Below are 18,994 nucleotides of genomic sequence, written 5' to 3'. Positions count from 1 at the left end.
GGTGAGCAGCCCTGTGTCCTTCAGTAATTAACGGCACAGCTCCCACTCTGTGGTACCTCTGGTGACGCCGCTCTCACAACTCGGGGCCACCCCCTCCATCCTGGAAGTTCAGTGTGGTCCTGTTTAAGAGGCAGGGTCCAGGAGTCAGAGAGACCTGGTTTCAGGTCCTGCCTCCTCCGATTCTTACCTTTTTGACATTGGACAAGTTATGCCTATTCGTTTCAACAATGACATTATTGCCCCACTTCTCCGGGTGTCCCAGGCCCTGGAGGTTAGGACTAAGCAGACAGACATGGCTTGACCGTCATGGACCTCACATTCTCCCTGGGGAATCAGATCATCGGTGCATTGACAAGCAAAATGCAAGGAATTTTGGGGGAGGGATATGTGTTTTGAAAGAACAGGGAACATGACTATGTTTGTGAGGCAGGGGCTAGACACAGAGGTCAGGGATGAACTGGAAGAAGGATGACACATGAGCTGACACCTGAACCAGGACTAGATGCAGGAATGGCAGGGAAAGGGTATTCCAGTCAGTGGGCACAGCAGTGCAAAGGTCCTGGGGCATGGGTGGGTTTGGCCTATTGTAGAAACAGAAAATAAGGCTTTTTCATCCGGAAAAATTATGGCCAACCCAAATATTCACCTCCTTAGGGCTGTTTTGAAGACCACATTAAGGTAAGTGAAGAGAGTACTTGGTAGCATGCCTGACAGTAAATACTACCTATTTGCATGCTTTGTTCAGAGGACCACTGCTAGAGGGTGTGGTCCAGCCTGAGTCCTGCCTCTGTGGAACACAGGCTCTTTTTCCTGTTTTTAGAAATAGCACTTGTTGTTCCCTCTTTCTGGAATGTGCACCCACTCCTCCTCTCTCCCACCCCTGCCTGGCAAACCACTATTGATCCTGGAATCACACTCTCAGCTGGAATCACAATCCTTCCTTCTCCATAGTCATGACCCTGGCCCAGTGGGTCACATCCTGTATGAGACCCTGTGGTGCCTTCCTGGGAGCTGACCAGGAGACCCAGACCACTGACCTGAAGGCTCTGGAAGGGCCTGATCTCTGCCTCCAGCCTCACCTCCCTGCACACGTCCCTTCCCCCAGCCACACCTGTTGGGCTGTGTGCTGTAGGTGTGCACCACCCTCTGCGTGCTTTCTTCCTTCAAGTCTGACCTCAGACTTTACTTCCCTGACCCTCCCTCTTTGTATTCTATCTCTTCACACTCTGTTCTTTCCTTCAGATAGGCATCTCACATTGTGACTGCAGATGTATTTGATTATTGACTGGTAATTTCTTGCCTTCCCACCAAAGATGGAAAGTTCCAGAATAGGGGCTGCATCTGTTGTGTTTCCCCTCTAGAACTGGGAACATGCTCAATAAATACTTGCTGACAGATGTCCCCACCCTCTCTTGCTATTCCTCTTGCTACTCAGTTCTGTCCTTGGCCTCCTTTGCTGTCTCCTCCCCTCCTGCTTGGTCTTCAGATGTTGTTGCTTCTCAGGGCTCAACCCAAGCCCTCCTCTCCTGTTAGCTCCCTCCAAAAGTGAGGGCACCCATGTGCACATGCCCACTACTTCAGGTGACCCCCTTATGTATACCTCTAGACCCAGGGTCTCCTCTGACTATAGACCTGCCTGCATCTCCAAGTCCCCCTGACATCTCCGCCTGGGCATTTCAAGGCATCTCAGCACCTCCCATGCTGGGTTATGCTTGAACCTGAGTTGATACGGGTCTCCCCTCCTCAGGAAAGAGCAGTCATCAGGGACAGAGATCTCAGAGTCAGTTTGGTGGTCTCCCTCCCCCTTTCTCCTTATATCCACCCACCACCAGGTACTGCTGATTTCACCGCAGGATATCACTCACCTACACTGGTCTCCCCACACTCCGAGCTGCCGTCCCCTCTACCTACATACTGAGTAGCTTCTGAACTGTCTCTCTACTTCTGTCCTTGTTCTTCTCATGTGCTCTCCATGCAGCAGCCACGGTGTTGTTTTAGAAAAGCAGGCCTGGTCTTGTCACTCTCTCCTCCTTGCAACCCCTCAGTGGCTTCTTGATGCCCTCAGAACAAAGTGCAGGCCCCCTGGCTAGCTGGTCTCTCCTCCTTGCAAGAGCACTGAGTGCCAGGTAGGAATGCCAACCCATCCCAGGCTAAAGATCAGCTTCAGGGCTCCGGCAGGATGACTGGGCCCTTGCACTGGAGTTCGGTGGTCCAGGTCAGAATCTGAGTTGGCCCACAGCTGAGCGGTACTTCCAACAACCTCTCCATAGAACCAGGCTCATCAAATAATCCTTGTGTTTGTACATCTAGGCTGGTGCTAGTCTCCCTTTCCCCTGGCCCTGGGCGAGAACAACTGCCTGGGCCCTTAATGACTCAAGTTCTCTGCTCAACCTTAGTGTTCTCATTCTAACACTGCTGACCCCCAGAGGCCTCTCTTGCTGCGAGACAGCTGCAGAGAGGATCTGCGTCTTTGTTTAGAGTCCACGGGATCTCTGGGAAACCAAGGATTTGCCCAATGTCCACTGATACACAGACTCTGGCACCTCTCAGTGCTCCACTGGTGCCTCCTCCCTCCCCTCCCGTAGCCTCCATCAGCGTAGCTGCCAGGGCGATCCTCTCCCAGTGAATCCGGGAAGGTCTCTGCACTGCTGCAAATCCTCCCAGCTCAGTCTGAGTATGAACCACAGTCCTTGAGATGCCCAGGGTCAACCTGATTTGGCCGCTACCTCTCTGGCATCAACTCCACCGCATTCGCTTTGTATCCCTCTGTCCGGCCACCCTGGTCATCTTGCTGATCCTCAGACCCTGTGGGCACACCGGACTCACACACTCTGCTGGAATCCTCTCCCCCGCAGCCACCCCATGGCTCCCTCTCTCCCTTCCTCCAGGTGTTTGCTTAAAGGTCCCATCTAAGGAGGCCTTACCTGGCCTCTCCATCTACAGTACCCCCCTCCCTCCCCACCACATACACACACTTGTCGGTCAATTTCCTTGCCACTGTGTTTTCTCTGTACCACTTAGCACCATGTAAGATGATACTGTCTACTTATTTATCTTGTTTGTTATCAATCTTCCCAGACTAGAATGTAAGTTTCATGAAGGTAAGGATCTTGTCAGCTTTTTCATTTCTGGATCTCCAGCACCTAGAATAGTACCTGCCATATAAATAGGTGTTATGTAAATGAATGAACTTGTTTTTTTTCATGGTTTCACTGGGTTGTGGGCTGCATATCAAGCATGCCTCTTCAAAGCCAGGGATCTGTAAACCTTTTTGAACATCACTCTTTTGCCACCTGCTCTGTACCCAATGCTAGCATGGTGGTCTCCTCCCCCTCATAGTTGGCCCTCAGAATGCTCAGGGCTGAATCCTCAGGATTGGATTACATTTCTGGGGCCTTTCTGGGATAAACAAAATGTCTGCACACTGATAGCCATCGTTATTCAACACTGATTCTCATTTATAATTGTGATTATTATCAACACGTAAGGATCGATTCTGTTCTGCAGTTAAAGCTGTAATGGCTGGCCTTCTGCAGACTGAGCTGCCTTGGACCCTGTGGGCCATCAGCCATCACACAGCCCAGGGAGTGTCCCTGGGCTGCCCCTGCCCCTGGCATCTGTCAGTCTGCATCAGAGCAGGCAGAAGAGCGGGAGTCAGTTCCCAGGGAGGCTGCTCTCCAGTTGGATATAAACCTTTGTTAGGGATGCACTAAAAAGAATGCTCTTGGCACCTCAGCTCATAGTTTCCAGGCAAGAATTAAACCAGTTCTGCATGCAAAGATGTAACAGTTTCCTCCCACTACATCCAGCTTTGGCCCATCCAAAACGCAATAATTGAGACAAGTAACAAGGAAAAATTAACTAGGAAAGTTGCCAAAATACCCATTTTTCCTCTTTTTCCAGTTGCTCCTTTTTCTCCTTTTGGGCCCTGGGGACCAGGCTGTCCATCTGATCCATTGTGTCCTGGTAACCCACCAACTCCCGGAGGTCCTGCGTCAAAACATGGGAAACAAGAACATTTAAAAAAGTCTTCACTGGGGTTAACATGGTTTCCTTGAGCCAGTGAAACTGGACAGGTGATGCCTCTTCCAGATCTTCTCCTGCCTCTTCCCTTCATTTTCCACTTGTGCTGCCGCCACCTGATGCAGTGACAGATGGGGAATGGTAATGGCAGGTTCTCAAGTGGGAGCAGACAGGAGAGCTGGTAATTTGGGTAGAAAGAAGGAGGGGGACACATTCATAGTCAAGGCCGACTCCAGATTCTACCTCCCTTCCCACCTCAGTCCCTTCTGAGGGATCCTGGGGAACTAGTCCCCCCACATCCTCCCCATGACGTAGGAAAATCCATGGGTTCTTACCTGGTGGGCCAGGTGGTCCTACAACAGAAAAAGAAATTAAGATGATAAAGCATGGGTGGAAGAAAGTGCAGTCAGCACCACAACCCCAAAATCAAAGAGCACCTTCCCTCTCTTAACAAGTACTAATCAGGGGCGCCTGGGTGGCTCAGTCGGTTAAGCGTCTGACTTCAGCTCAGGTCATGATCTCACGGTCCGTGAGTTCGAGCCCCGCGTCGGGCTCTGTGCTGACTGCTCAGAGCCTGGAGCCTGTTTCAGATTCTGTGTCTCCCTCTCTCTGACCCTCCCCCATTCATGCTCTGTCTCTCTCTGTCTCAAAAATAAATAAACGTTAAAAAAAATTTAAAACAAAACAAACAAAAAAAACAAGTACTAATCATCTACTGGCCCTAAGCAACCACTCCATGCCTTTTATTTAGAACTTGGTATAGGGGTGCCTAGGTGGCTCCATCGGTTAAGCATCCAGCTTGGTTTTGGCTCTGGTCATGATCTCATGGTTTCGTGAGTTCGAGCCCTGCACTGGGCTCTGTGCTGATGGTACGGAACCTGCTTGGGATTTCTCTCTCTCCCTCTCTCTGCCCCTCCCCAACTCACCCTGTCTCTGTTTCTCTCAAAACAAATAAACTTAGAACCCAGCATATTTGCCCAAAAGATCCTTAAAAGCAATTCAGCATTTGCTGATAAAAACCACTTCTGCTTAAGTTTCAATGGACCAAGAATAATTTCTGAGTGGGCCTCACCACAGATTCATAAATCAGTCATCTCTCAAGCAACCAACTTAATTAAATGAGGTTTGGTAGCAACACAGAAGGGCACTAGTACAGCCTGGCACAGGTAAGTGTCAGCAAATGGTCATGTTGTCATTGCAGGGCTGAGATCTGGCTGTTACAAGAAAGCAGTTCCAAGAGCTCTCACCCAGCCAGCTTGTCTCCTCCAGGCCCCCCAAGGGTGATTGAGAGCAGAAGCTGGTTCTCAGGTCTCTTTCTGTTACATGAAATAGCCTGAGAACAACTGAGTGCCCAGATCAGGTAACAAACACCTTGCTTAACGTGTAATTACCCTAGGACCTAAGGGGCTCAGATGAACCATTTATACATAATCTAACCAAACAAATAGGAGAGTCTTATTGTCAATTATTTTATTTAAGCACTCAGACAAGCTGGTGAGCTTATGCCATCAGCAGTTGAGGTCTTTTTTTTCTCCAGAACACATACAGTGAATACCCATATTGAAGTGGAAAGGTCTTTCTATAAATCAAAGTCCGTGACTTTGCAGAAGACCACCATTTACTAAGCACTTACTGTGTGCGCTAAAATCAACCAAGAAGCAGAAATCTTGGTCCCTATGTCTGCTGTGTTTACAATCCAGCTGGGAAAGGCAGACACTTTGAAATCACAATGAAATATGAGTGAGGGAGTTTCAGAGAAGGAACCCCTCAAAGGAGTACTGAGCAGCCTGGACACGTGGTGATCTGAGGCCTCCAGAGACAGTGAGCCTTGAGCTGTGACACTGAAGAAACAATGGGCATGACATGGCCGTGGGGGTGAGGGCTGGGCATCCCATGTAGGGGGCCAGCAAGAGCAAAGGCACAGGGGTGGGAACTTGAATGATGCAGGGTGAGAGAAAGGAGGAAGATAGGCCAACCCACCATGTGTAGAGATGAGGCTGAGTAAGTACTTGGTGGGGTGGATGTAGGGCAGCAGCATTTGAATGCCAAGCAGAAAGGTATAGGTGCTATCTGCAAGGCAATGGGGAGCTATGGTAGATCTTAAGTGGTGAATGATGCCGTGAAATCAGTGTGTTTTTGAGCTCCTCTCTGTAGATGGAAGTTGAGTATAACTAGGGAACAAGATGAGAGAGAAAGAGAGGTGGGGTGGGGAGAAAATACCCAGAGGATCTTTGTAGTTAAAATTAGGGGCAAGGTTGTGGACAAACGCAGTTGGTAACTGTAGAGCTGTATAGAAAACTAAAAATTCAAGAGTTTTTTCAGAATAATGAGCAGGGCTCCATGTCTGATTGGGTAGGAAGCAAATGAGAAGGGACTCTCAGATGACTGGAAGCCTAGGATATTGATGGAAAGAGGTTATTTGATAGACACAAGGGCTCTTGGAAGGGTAAGTGTTGAATGCATGCTTTCAATACACACTGTCCTACTTGGGGCAAAAATGATTTGCTGAAAATGGCACCATATTTTCTAGGGTCAGTGTAGCCTGTGGCTACATGACTTTACCACCAGCTGGCACATCATGTATACACGCATAAGGGGGGGTGATGTGAACAGTTGACAGATGTCAGAAGAAACCAATCATCATTCCTGACTATAGATGGAGCCAAATTCAGAGGTGCAGATTGGTAGAAAAAAGGTAAACAATCAATAATTGACTGTATATTGTAGGTTTCAAGAGTTCTCAGGACAGTCCAATAACCATTTCTATGTAGCAGTAGTAGTGGAGAGAGGTCCTGCCTAGAGCTGTATGTTTAGGACACTTCTGTCATGACTAAGAGTGTCAGTGTGGTGAAATGTTTAGATTAGGGTTTCCTGATATTGACCTGAAGTTCCTTGACACCTATGGCTACAGTTCTTAGTCATTTGAGTCCATAGAATCGCCTAAAATGCCTGTTACAATGCAGATACCCAGACCCTAGCTGGAGATTCTATTTCAGTTTGGATTTAGAGTGAGGCCCAGGAGCACACAGTTTTACCAAGCACTACATGCAGGTGATTGGGAAGCAGATGGTCCGGGGTACTCCAGACCTGAGGGGAAACTTTTCTGGGAAAACAATCAGTCACTATCAATGAACCCTTAAAGGGGTCCCTGACCTCAGAAAGGTTGAGAGTTATTAGTATGGAGGCAAGATTAAAATGTCCAAGCCACATTTGGGGATGGAAAGAGAGGTGAAAGCACACCACATCTGGAGGAAGGCAGGTGAGAGACAAGGTATCAGGAAAGAGAGTGAAACTGAAGATGTGGAGGGAATCCAGGAAGTCCTGAGCCCTGAAATTAATGGAGAAGAGAATTTCAGAAGAGAGAGGATGACAAATACTTCCAAAGAGCTCAGAAGCATAGCTATAGCGATGGTAAGCCTCTATCTCAGTCCCCTCTCAGGATGTCAACAGAGCTGCCCAAGGGCCCCTTGTACCTGGAGGAAGCTCTAAATATGTGTTATTATAATGATGTCAAACATCAAATATGTGCCAACTGGGCCTTTAGAAAACTATTTTGCAGGACGTTTTCTCACCTCTTGACTCTTCTCTTCTTGAATAACAGAACCCCTGAAAATACACGTAGACAGCCAAGTTCATGTTAGCACGGTATGCAGGGCTGGTCCCATGGGATAATGGAGCATGTCTGGGGACTTGGAGCCTTGGTTCATATGTGGTCCTGTCTCCCACCACCTTCCTGTTGCCCACTGCCTCTGGCCTCCCTAGGACAATTTTTCTCTGTTGCCTGCTCCTGTTTTTCTGTTTCTATTCTTGCTTCTGATGTGTCTGCCCCGCTCCCCGCCCAGTCAGTGATGGCTGCCACCTTCCACACTGGTGGGGGCCCAAGGGTGAGTGTGAAGGCTAGGACTGGACATGTGCCCTGCATACCTTAGTCACAGAGTGGGGTCTCCTGTGCTTCTGAGGGCCTGTTCTTGTGCTGTGAGCATCCCACCCTGAAGAGTATAACACTAAATAGCGAATAAAAAGCCCCCATAGCAGGTGGAGAGGGAAACCATAGAAAAAAGAAGGAAGCCCTTTTCCTGCTTTTTTGAACAAGGGGGCCTGCATTTTCACTTTGCACTGGGCCCTGCCAATGCTACAGCTGGCTCTGACTGCCCCAACCGACATTCCTAGCCAGAATCGATTAGAAGTGGGTGGATGCTATAGCTGAGCCACTTAGAGTTTTTGCCTCCTTGACATCTGAGATTGACCCATGATGCCCCTAGTTATGTAAATGAGAGGTCTGTGGATAGCCAAGCAAGGTAAAACAATGCCTGTCTGCAGAGAGATAATCTGAGAAATGAGGTGGTGACTGATGTTGACATGACAGAACCACAAGATGGCAGCACTGGGATTCTGGAGTCACCAGAACCAACTTGGAGCACCCTGGACTTTGCGGCAGAAAAAAGCCTCTTTAGCTGTGTTATGCCACTGAGATTTTATGACTTAATTGTTACCAGAGCGTGGCTTAGCCTATCTTGATAAATACATCTCTCTATCTTTACAATAACTGGCAACCCCTTGCCTTTTTTCTTTTCTCAAATAAGCTCTGGCGGGTTTCTGGTACTAGGGAACAGAAGAATCTCAGACAGGAAATACAGATACAACAGTTATGAGGAATGAGTAATAAAGAAGCACTTCCTGTCTTTAAGGGTGGGCACTGGCCTGCTGTGGCTCACACTACAGGCCTCTGGAAGGCCTGCCCATGGGGCTCCTCTCACCATGGCCATTCCAAATCACAGGGAAAGGTTTTACTAGCTTCCCCCTTCACACTGAGATGGTTGCCAGTTTCAAGGCACCTGCTTAGCACAGCAATGACCACAGGGGATGTAGCTACACATTTCCCAAAGTCCTGCCAATTGAGGAAAACAAAGAAGCCCTCAAATAAAAAATCCAGATAGGAATATTTCAGAAAATGAGGTCTGGTTCTGCTGCTTTAGAAAGAGCTAGTAAAAGAAACAGCTTCATAAGCCTGATACAGTCAGGCCTGGTGCCTGTGAGGTCTGTGGTCCTGATTCTTTCCCTCTCTTGCTCCCATCAGGGACTTCCCAGGGCTTGGGATTCATGCCAACCACAGCTTCAGGGCCAGACAGGAGCTCTGGCCAGAGGGAGTGTGACTCCCCTTTTCCTTGGGAGCTAGGAATACTTGGCTATCCTTTAGCGATGGCCTGAGAGGGCCTAAGCTCTCACATGTGGAGCTGGGATCTACCAACTATAATAGACAATAGGCTAGTTGCTCAGTGAGGCCAGCTGAGTGAGAACCTGACCAGCTACACTAGCTGTTTCTGAGAACAGCCTGTCGATCAGTTTACCAAATGTTGCAGTGGCCACAGCTTTGAGGCCTCAGTACCCTCCCTATGTGTACAGCCTCTGCAGCTGCCCCTGCCACCGATTATTGGGCCAGTCCCAGGATGCTTAACTTGGAAAGGCATCTTTCTTCACGTGTTCCCACTAAACAGCAGCTTTGGTCTCATCCCATTTATTTGGTGCATTTCAACTTTGAACTGTGGCATGGCAACCTTAAAAAATTAGAGTAGGGATGGAAAATGGGTTTGATTTCAAGTGCTAATTCTAATCAATTAGTACAGCTCTCTGGAACACCAGGAAAGAATTACATGAGGCCATGCTCAGTGGCGACTGTGATCCATTTTTAATGTCTGCCTGGGTGCAGGATGAGTAGTGACTAGTGCCATCACTGGGTTTGGAGTCACTTGGCTATATGGAGAACAGGCACTGTGGATGTGAAGCACCTCAGCCCTAATAAGCAGTTCAGTAATGTGATAGTTCAGAGATTTTCCAGCAAGCCCATATGCAGAGTCCACTGGAAGTGAAGAATAACCCAAGAATCTGCCTTCTTCAGGACACCTGCTATTCCAGCAGATATGCTTCTGAGGTCCTAAGGAACTCTGGGCTTATGGTCAGGATGCATCAAGAAAAGCATGCTGTTTACTCAAAAAGCACAAACTTGGCACTAGTAAAAACGCCTAGCTACTTTACCTAGTGAATTGCCCTCACTTTGCCTGAGAGGTTACAGATGGTACACATCTGTCCTTGTCCCCATAACAATGGCAGCTGCATCTAGAAAAAGGAGCAGGGATGGGGTTTCACAGTCACAACTGGAATAGCCTCAAGTCATAGCTCCTGCTTTTTCAAAGATGAGTCCAGTGTAAAGCTAGACCTTGTTCTCAGGCCTCAGGCCCCAAGCCTGGAGTCTGCTCTGGGAGCCCCTCCTGCCAGCATCTTCTTGGGGCTCTGGACCAAGGCTCTCTGCCCTTCCCCCTGTAGTTGCCAATTCGGTTCTGGGTCCTGTCACCTTCCTGCCTCGAGTCCAGACAGCTTGGTCTCTCCCAAGGTACCACCTCACTCCGCAACTTGTACTTTTCACACCTAAGTTTTAATTGAAGAGCTTTCTATGTAAAGGGGGACCCAATTTCCAGCTGGCATGAAAGGAGAAGGTGCTGGCTTCTGAAAAGATTTTGAGGTACCGAAGAATAACCTCCACCCATTTCCAGCACATATTTGATCCCCTCCCCCAGTCTTCTCTAAGTGGTCTCAACAGCTCCACCTGCATTCACTGAACAGCCTGGCTCTCCTTCTATCACGTCTATAATAAATATCAAAAAGGAAGAGGCTTTTCCTGTGCCTCTCAACAGGGCTTTTGTGCCTGTAATTCCATCCATCTGAGCATTTTTCTAGCACTCATTACTGTCACACGGAGGAACTCTGAAAAGGACTTCCAAAGATGGGAGAAAGGTGCTTAAGACACAAGAGTTTCAGAATGAAGGACCACGCTGTTCTGAAGATATTTAATTTTCTGTGAGGGCTGAAATGTGACTTGAGTAATTCAATTAGCATTTCCCAAGAAGCCACAGGATTACAGCTTTTCTCTCTAACATCAAACTAAGCAAACAAGAGTCAGATTTGGATGCAGGGTAAGTGTCTTTCTTACCAGCCCACCAACCCTGATTTAAGCATTTACAGAAATGATAGGTTTAGTCATTCAACAAACTCCCATTGCTCTCCTAATGCATGGTATGTGCCAAGCAGTTCTGGGGAGAATACTGCAGTACTGGACGAGGTTTCTTAGAACTGGATGCACACTGCAGGGGTTCTTTTTTTTTTTTTTTTTAAGTTTATTTATTTATTTAGAAAGAGAGAGAGTGCACAGGATAGCGGCAGGGGCGGGGGGAGGGGTAGGTGGGCTCAATCTCACAAACTGTGGGATCATGACCTGAGCTGAAATCAAGAGTCAGATGCTTAACCCAATGAGCCACCCAGGCACAAGGAAACTGCAGGGTTTCTTAACCTCCAGCAGTGCTGCCTGGTCAACAGGGGCCTCCCCAGAGCCTGAGGCCATAGGCAAAGGCTCAACAAAAGCTTCACCTGGCTTCAAAGTCTTGTGGTTATGTTTCAAAGTTCACGACCATAAAATACTCTTAAATACAGAGAACATACTGAGGGTTGCTGGAGGGGGGTGACGGGCATTAAAGGGGTGACGGGCATTAAGGAGGACGTCATATGTAAGAGATATGACATGGGTGTCATATGTAAGAGATAAATCACTGGGTTCTACTCCTGAAGCCAAGACTACACGGTATGTCAACTAACTTGAATTAAAAAAAAAAAAAAAAGAAAAAAGAAAAAATGTATATGGCTCACGAGAGCTCTGCATTTACTTCATATTATATTTTTAATGCAAAAATAATTTCCCCATTTCCTCAGAATGGAGGAGAGAGGTAGTCAATGCTGTGTCTGAAATCAGGCTCTGTAGGCCCATTCTTGGGCCTGGACAGAGCCTCCCTCTGCCTGGGGTGCAACACATTGGGTGAATGTTCTGGGGTCTGTGTTCTTCCTTTTCCCAAGCTTCTAAACACAGAAGGCAGGCACCCCTCCCCTCAGGCAAGAGGCAGGACTCTGTTAGACTCAGGTGTACACGAACATACCCATAGCACTCTCCTCCTCCCCTGCCCAACCCATCAGCCACTCTGTGTCCCTTGGCTTGATGTGCCTCGGGGTTGATTTCCCTCCCTCCTGTTTCTTTGTCCTTGATTCATCAAGTGGAGGGGACCTGTGTATGACATAACTTCCCGTCTCACCTAGCACACAGTAGGCCCCACACACAGAGCACTCTTCATCAAAAGTGTTCTGATTTATCAGTAGTTTGCTTCTAGAACTTTCCATTTATGCCATACATATGATGTAAGGAAAGAATTACTTCTGCTAAGGTCTCTTTCCTTCCGTTCTTTTCTCTTTTAAAAATTAATGTGAATAAGGAAAACATCTATGGCCCCAGTTCAAGGTACCACACGTTTCTAATTACCCAAGACCCAGTTATTTTCCATGGCTATATTTCTATGGCAGTACCAAAATATGTTCTTTTTCATAATTATATTACAATTGATTTTCAGTTCATTAAAAACATCTGGTAAAAGTAAACCAACATGTGTTTTTATCACCCGCAGTGTTCCCAGGTGTTCATTCTGCTCTGGCCCTTTGGCTACCACACGTGTTTGTGGCGTGAGCCACTCCTGCTCAGTTCCAGGCTGGCCTACCTGTCAGGCAGATGCCCTTGGTGCTGTTACATAGATCCACCATCACTCGGATCTGCAAAGAGAGAGGATGATTAATAGCAGCACAGAAGACAGTGGACCCCGAACTTGCCCTTTATCCAGGCAAGAAGCAAGCAATGAGAAAGATTCACAAAGTAACCTCAGGAGGATATTCAAAAGTCTGAGGAAAAGTTAACGTAGAACTGAAAAGGAAACTCTTAAATGATCTCAAGATATGTGATGACAGAAGCTCATCTGTCAATATTGTCAACTGATCTCCTTGACTTCTATCCTCTGAGAAGACAAAGGATGGCGAAGGAATTGCTCAATCCAATTTTCAAGGTTGTATTGAGCCAGCCCTCCAGCATTTGAAGGGCCCAATCTGTGTGTGGGTTGAGTAAAGAGGGCAGGCTTTGTGGTTGGGAGTGTGCACTTACTAGCTGGGTGAGCACAGACATGGTACTTAGCCTCTGGACACTTGGGTTTTCTCTGGAAATGTAACTACTCTGAGCACTTGTCTTGAGTTCTGCCCCTGGCACATGGATGCTGCCCAGATGATAGTAATTTTCATGTCACATGGATACTGTCCACTCGTCACTGGATGGCCCATCTGTGATAGGTGGTCACTGCAGCGTGGTATTAGCCTGGTATCTGATTTCCCCACACCAGCTTTGCGGTCCCTTCCCCAATCCACTCTCCATGCTGTGCCCAGTGAGTGTCACAAAAAAACAAATCTGACTGGGTCAGCCCTGATTCACATACTGTTGTGATTCTTTGCTGCTCTGAAGATAGAACAAAGCTCCCCCTTCTCTGAATTCATCTCATACCACTCCCCTTTCCCTGTCTGTCTCCCAGCTATACTTTGCCTCAGTTTGCTCATCTATAACATGGAGATAGAAATAGTGATTATTTCTTAGGACTGTTGTGAAGAGTAAGTGAAATCATTATATGTGAAGTTCTTGGAGCAATGCCTAGCATGTAGGAAGCACACACAAACATGTTTTCCATTTGGTGGAGGCAGCAGAGACTATAGATAGGAGCAAGGATTCTGAAGTCAACCTGCCTATATTTGAATCATGGCTTTGCCATTCACAAGCATTGTGATCTTGAGGAAGTTATTTAACCTCTCCGTGCTTCAGTGTTCTTATCTGTAAATGGAGCTAATAGCACCTACCTTATAGCATGGTTATATGGATTAAATGAGCAAATACATGCAACACATTTAGAACAGGGCCTGACACATGGTAATCACACTCTATTTATGCTACTGTTTTAATAGTTCCTTAAATATGCCAAGAATGACATAGTTTATTAATTTACCATCCAATTGTTTTCAATTTACAGACTCAGTAATTTTTAGACCCAAATTAATGTGACATTTCAAAACTGTGGAGAGAAAACTTATTACTTAAGAAGTGAATTTGAGACAGCTGGATAGACATCTGGGATAGATATATGGGGGATAAACAAAAAGTTTAATCCTTACTTCACTCATTACACTAAATAAGTTCATTAAATGATATTGATAAAACATTTAGAAGTGAAAAACAAATTCATAAAAGTACTGGAAGAAAACTTGGGGAAAAAAATTATAATGGCATTGGAGTAGGAAAGATTTTTCCAAGAAAGAAATGACCCCCATACTATATATATAGGAAGGATGTATAAATTTGACTGTCTAGTAATTTAAAATTTCTGCAAGAGGTAAAATACTACAAGTGATAACAAATGAGAAACATAGACCTTGAACAATAATTGCGAAGGGCTAGTATATAAAGAGCTGTTACAAAGCAATACAGAACAAGAAACCAAAAGGAAAATGGGCAATGGACCCACACAGGAAGTTCAGAGAAAAAAACCAAGAGTGCTCATTTTCATTTATAGTTAAATAAATTCAAACGATGAAATGCTATTTTCCACCTCTTAAATTTGTTAATAAAAAGACTAGCAGAGCACATTATCATGGGAGTGTCAGGAAAGCAGAACTCTCTTTTTTCCCCCAAATTTTATTTAAATTCTAGTTGGTTAACATACACTGCAATATTGGCTTCAGGAATAGAATTCAGCGATTCATCACTTACATACAACACCTAATGCTCATCACAACAAGTGACCTCCTTACTACACATCACCCATCTAGCCCATCACTCACCCACCTCCCTCCATCAACCCTCAGTTTGTTCTCTATCACTGAGTCTCGGTTTGTTTCCATCTCTTCTCTTTTTGCCCTCCTTCCCATATGTCATCTGTTTTGTTTCTTAAATTCCACATATGAGTGAAATCATATGGTATTTTTCTTCCTCTGACTGACTTATTTTGCTTAGCATAATACATTCTAGTTCTGTCCACATCATTGTAAGTGGAAAGATTTCATTCTTTTTTGATGGCTGAGTATATATACACATACACCACACCTTCTTTACCCATTCATCGGTCGATGGACATTTGGGCTCTTTCTATAGTTTGGCTATTGTTGATATGCATGAAAGCAGCACTCTCTTACTCTGTTGATCAAGTGTAAAGGCATGCTATCTCTTTGGAGGGCATTTTGACAGTAACTACTAAAATTTAAATGGGTCTACCTTCTGCACTTTGGGATTCATTCTTCAGATATATACACACAAGGAGATAGAAGTACAAAGATGGTTGCTGCAGAAATGTGAGCAAGAACAAAAGCAACCCAAATATTTATCAGAGGGGTCTGGTTAAATAAAGTGTAGCATACCCACAAAATGAAATACTGTGAAAAAGAATGAATTTAAATCTGTAAGAATGATACATCTCCAAGATAAATGAAAAATGCAAAGTATAGAGCAGCATGTGTAACATACTTTAATTTATGTAAAAAATTGTTGTGCATGCAAATGTTTCCATACGCTTCTCTCTTGCTGCTTTCAAGACTCTCTGTTTTTGGCTTTCTCGAATATTTATGGAAAGAAACCTAAAAAGCCTCAAGTGAGGCTGAATGGAGGGCTAGGGCAGGAGGAAGCTGTACTAAGCATGATACACCCTTTTGCTTCATTGGAAATTTTCACTGATTATGCTTTCAATTAAACTCTTGTTAAAAAGAATTATTTTTAAAGATTTTTATTTTTAAGTAATCTTTACACCCAATGTGGGGCTTGAACCTACAACCCCAAGATCAAGAGTTGCATGCTCTACTGACTGAGCCAGCCAGATGTGTCTAGAAAAACATGTTTTGATTTGAGGGGAAAAACTGTTTTGACTTCTACCTAGGTTTATTCCATTTGCTAGGAGATCCAGACTAAAACTCATGCTGTATTTACTTCTTGTCAAGTATGTCAACAGGTATCTACTGACAGCTTTAGAAATTTATTGTGAAATGTACATATCACAAATACACCGATGTGTACAATTTCAAGATGAATAATAAAACAAACATATATATCCGACCCCCCAGGTAAAGAACTGGAGGTGCTTCTCCCCATAATGCTCCAGCCCCACCAACTCTCTGACACAAGGTATATTGTGCAATATGCCTCTCCCTCTTATACAAGTAACAACATAGAAGCTTAGAGAGGTGACATCATTTACTCAAGGTTCCATCACTTGTAGTGGAAGAGCTGGACTCAACTCCAGCCTTCCTGTTTCCAGGTCTGCTGTGCTTTCTATTATGGCTCTGATGACTATCTCAACCCAACCACACAGAAGAAATTTTGACTTACCATTTTAGTCATTTTCATAAATGAATGTAATCAGCTGCACTATGGACAAAATTTATTATCTTTGAAAATGTATAATTGCCCATTGAGAGAACAAAATGTTTCATTTGTTGCCTGGGGGATCACGGCTGAAGGAGTCATTTGAAACAACAGAAGCATCAATAGGGAAAATTAGCCTTTATCTTTCATATACTCACTGTCAAAGACAGTGAAGAAAGAGTTTTCATTTCCTGACCTTTTGGCTCCATTTATATGCTAAATGTCAATTTAGATATTTACCAGTAAATTGTGTTAATCTTCACACAAGAATATTCTTTTAACAGACTTGGGCTATTTAAGATTGTATCACGGTGAAACATATGGTATGAAAAGTTATGGCCACAAGAAAGTCAAAAACATTTTTTCCTGATGATAATGATTGAGAATTTGGAACAAAATAAGAGAATTCAAAATTGGTTGTCACATAGTCTAGATTGTCAAATTAAAGAATCACATTTGGCATAGAGAGCTTTTTAAATCTTAATTTAGGACTTGAGAATGGCAAAGCTGGAAGAGGCCTTACAGCTCATTGTCCTGAGGGGTGTCAGGCACAATCCATCTATGAGGTGGCCCTGCTCTCTCCCCAAGTCCATCTTCTACCACTTTCCCCCTGTCACTCTGCTCCAGTCACATTGGCCATCATCACTCGTCTTGTCTGTGCCTCTAGGCTGTGCTCACATCTTCACTGAAACCTCAGCTCAAATGTCACCCCTTTAGGAACACTTTCCCTGACTCTCCAGCTGAAAATAGCCCCAGTGGCCACTCTCCATCACCTCACCTGGCTCTTTGTCTCTGTAACGCTCATTGTTATCTAATATTATCTTACTTATGTCTGCATTTATTACTTGATCCTGAGTGGAAGCATTTTGAGAGAATTTGCTGTTTTGTTTCTATCCCCTATGCATAAAACAGTGTCTGTTCCCAGACCTAGAACTTCTCTGGGGTGATAGAGTTCAAGGAGGAAAGTATGTCAGTGGTCTCCAAGGGAGAGCTTACCTTGACAGAAAGGTGACAATAAATTGTTAACCTGGGTTTATGATGTGAGAATCTGATGGTGTTAGGAAGAGGGTGGGTGAGGTGCAGAAACAGCTCCACAGCAGTGGTGGGAAGTTCCTCCCAACCCACAGATGCCATTTGGGGGACACACTGTATGGGAAAAAAATGGCTGTCACCCTGAGTCATAAAGAATGGTACCTCTGAGAGCTCAGGCTTAGTGCACCCTTGGTCAACGGGTCACCGAGGTGGAATCATCTCCCCAGAAGAAACACCATGGCTCGTCAGGTCATCTCCCCAGTGAGAAGATCAAGACAGTAATGGACAGGGACATATCACATTGTATGGGGACTTATTCTTAGTGGTGACAACATGTGGTACTGATGAGAGAAAAGACAGTCAAAATGGATCCTACTACTGGCCTAACTAGACCTTCCAGTTTTCTCTCTGGACACAGAACTGGTGTTGCTGGATTAAAAGATCTCATGGGATCTTGAAAAATCTATAGGCAAAGAAGAGGCCCCAGGAGAAATATAATGAATTTCCTGCTAACTTGGCATCAGACAGCAAATGCTGGCTTTAAATTCAACTGAAAAGAGATGGGACATAATTTGGCAGTATCCATTAGAAAGAAAATGCTGTGAATTGGGAATCTCATTTGTAGGAAGAGTATACAAGTGTTAAAAAAACAAAACTCTACCAAGTAAATTTGAAGATCTGATTGTCTTTATTAAACAATTCATGAATTGGGCAGCATCTCTTGAAGCAAGTAGAGGGAAGCTTTGCTAAACAAACAAACAAACAAACAAACAAACAAACAAACAAAGGATTTTAAAGGCAGAGGAAGGGCATTAGAAAAAAGAAGAAAGGAATTTATTAGCCCAGAATGCATTGTGTAGGCAAGGTTGCCCTCCTAAGGGGAGCAGAAGGGGTCTATCAGTAAATGTCCTAGTACTGATCAGGGAATTCCATGTTGGCTGGCTAAAGGTTACATTTTTGGGGTCGGGGGGGTGGAGTTCTGGGGTGGGAGGTGAAACTGCTGTTAGGTTAGGTATTAACCTTGGTTTGCTGAGTTGGCCTAAGTGATGCTATTTTGGGGCCTGCAGTTGTCTTTTTAACAAATCCCCCCCTTTGCTTGGACTCTCAGCTCAACTGAGAGATGTGATCAAAAGTTAAGGCATTAGCATCACTCTTAGCTACTGCTCTGAAATTCTTGCAGTTTCTGTTGTTCCTTTCTATGGTCCCCATAGGTCATGACGTTTTGGCTTTATCTCTGTCACATTCACAGGTGATAGCTTAAGGCTTACATTCTTTAAGTTGGTCAAACTTTTGGCTCCTTTTTTGACAATCCAGTCTTAAGGAGATCATTTACTTGATGGCTAGTGGCTGTGAACATACATTTAGAGTTTTCGAAAGAATACCAGGGAGATTATTATGATTACTAGAAGCAGGATAATTCCTAATTTTTGGAGTGCATTTTGAAGCCATGGTCCCCAATACCCAAACCAATCAGAATCAAATAAAAAAAAAAAGACCCCACTGAAGGAGCACCCTAGTAAGCTAAGTTGTTTCAGAATGGGCTGAGGGCCCAAGAGGGACCTTGGGCCAAGTCCTTGGGTCCTTCATCATGAGGTTTCTTGGTTTTGCTCAAGAAAGAATTCAACAGCAAGC

At 45.1% G+C, this 18,994-nt stretch overlaps 1 protein-coding gene across 1 annotated transcript in view; it reads right to left on the bottom strand.

Annotated features, from left to right (window-relative positions):
• Nucleotides 1-18,994, bottom strand: part of GLDN (gliomedin) — a 59,425-nt gene that overhangs the window by 14,092 nt on the left and 26,339 nt on the right. Inside the window, exons 2-4 of the mRNA XM_086710684.1 lie at nucleotides 12,612-12,663; nucleotides 4,359-4,376; nucleotides 3,883-3,990 (exon numbers count right to left, since the gene is read on the bottom strand). Of these exons, the coding sequence (XP_086566810.1) occupies nucleotides 3,883-3,990; nucleotides 4,359-4,376; nucleotides 12,612-12,663 (178 nt within the window). The remainder of the gene's footprint in view (nucleotides 1-3,882; nucleotides 3,991-4,358; nucleotides 4,377-12,611; nucleotides 12,664-18,994) is intronic.

Source organism: Puma concolor, chromosome B3 (genome assembly GCF_028749965.1).
Source record: "Puma concolor isolate L17-30 chromosome B3, mPumCon1.1.hap2, whole genome shotgun sequence".
In the NCBI taxonomy this organism is placed as follows: domain Eukaryota; kingdom Metazoa; phylum Chordata; class Mammalia; order Carnivora; family Felidae; genus Puma; species Puma concolor.
This window is presented reverse-complemented; position numbering and strand designations above follow the sequence as displayed.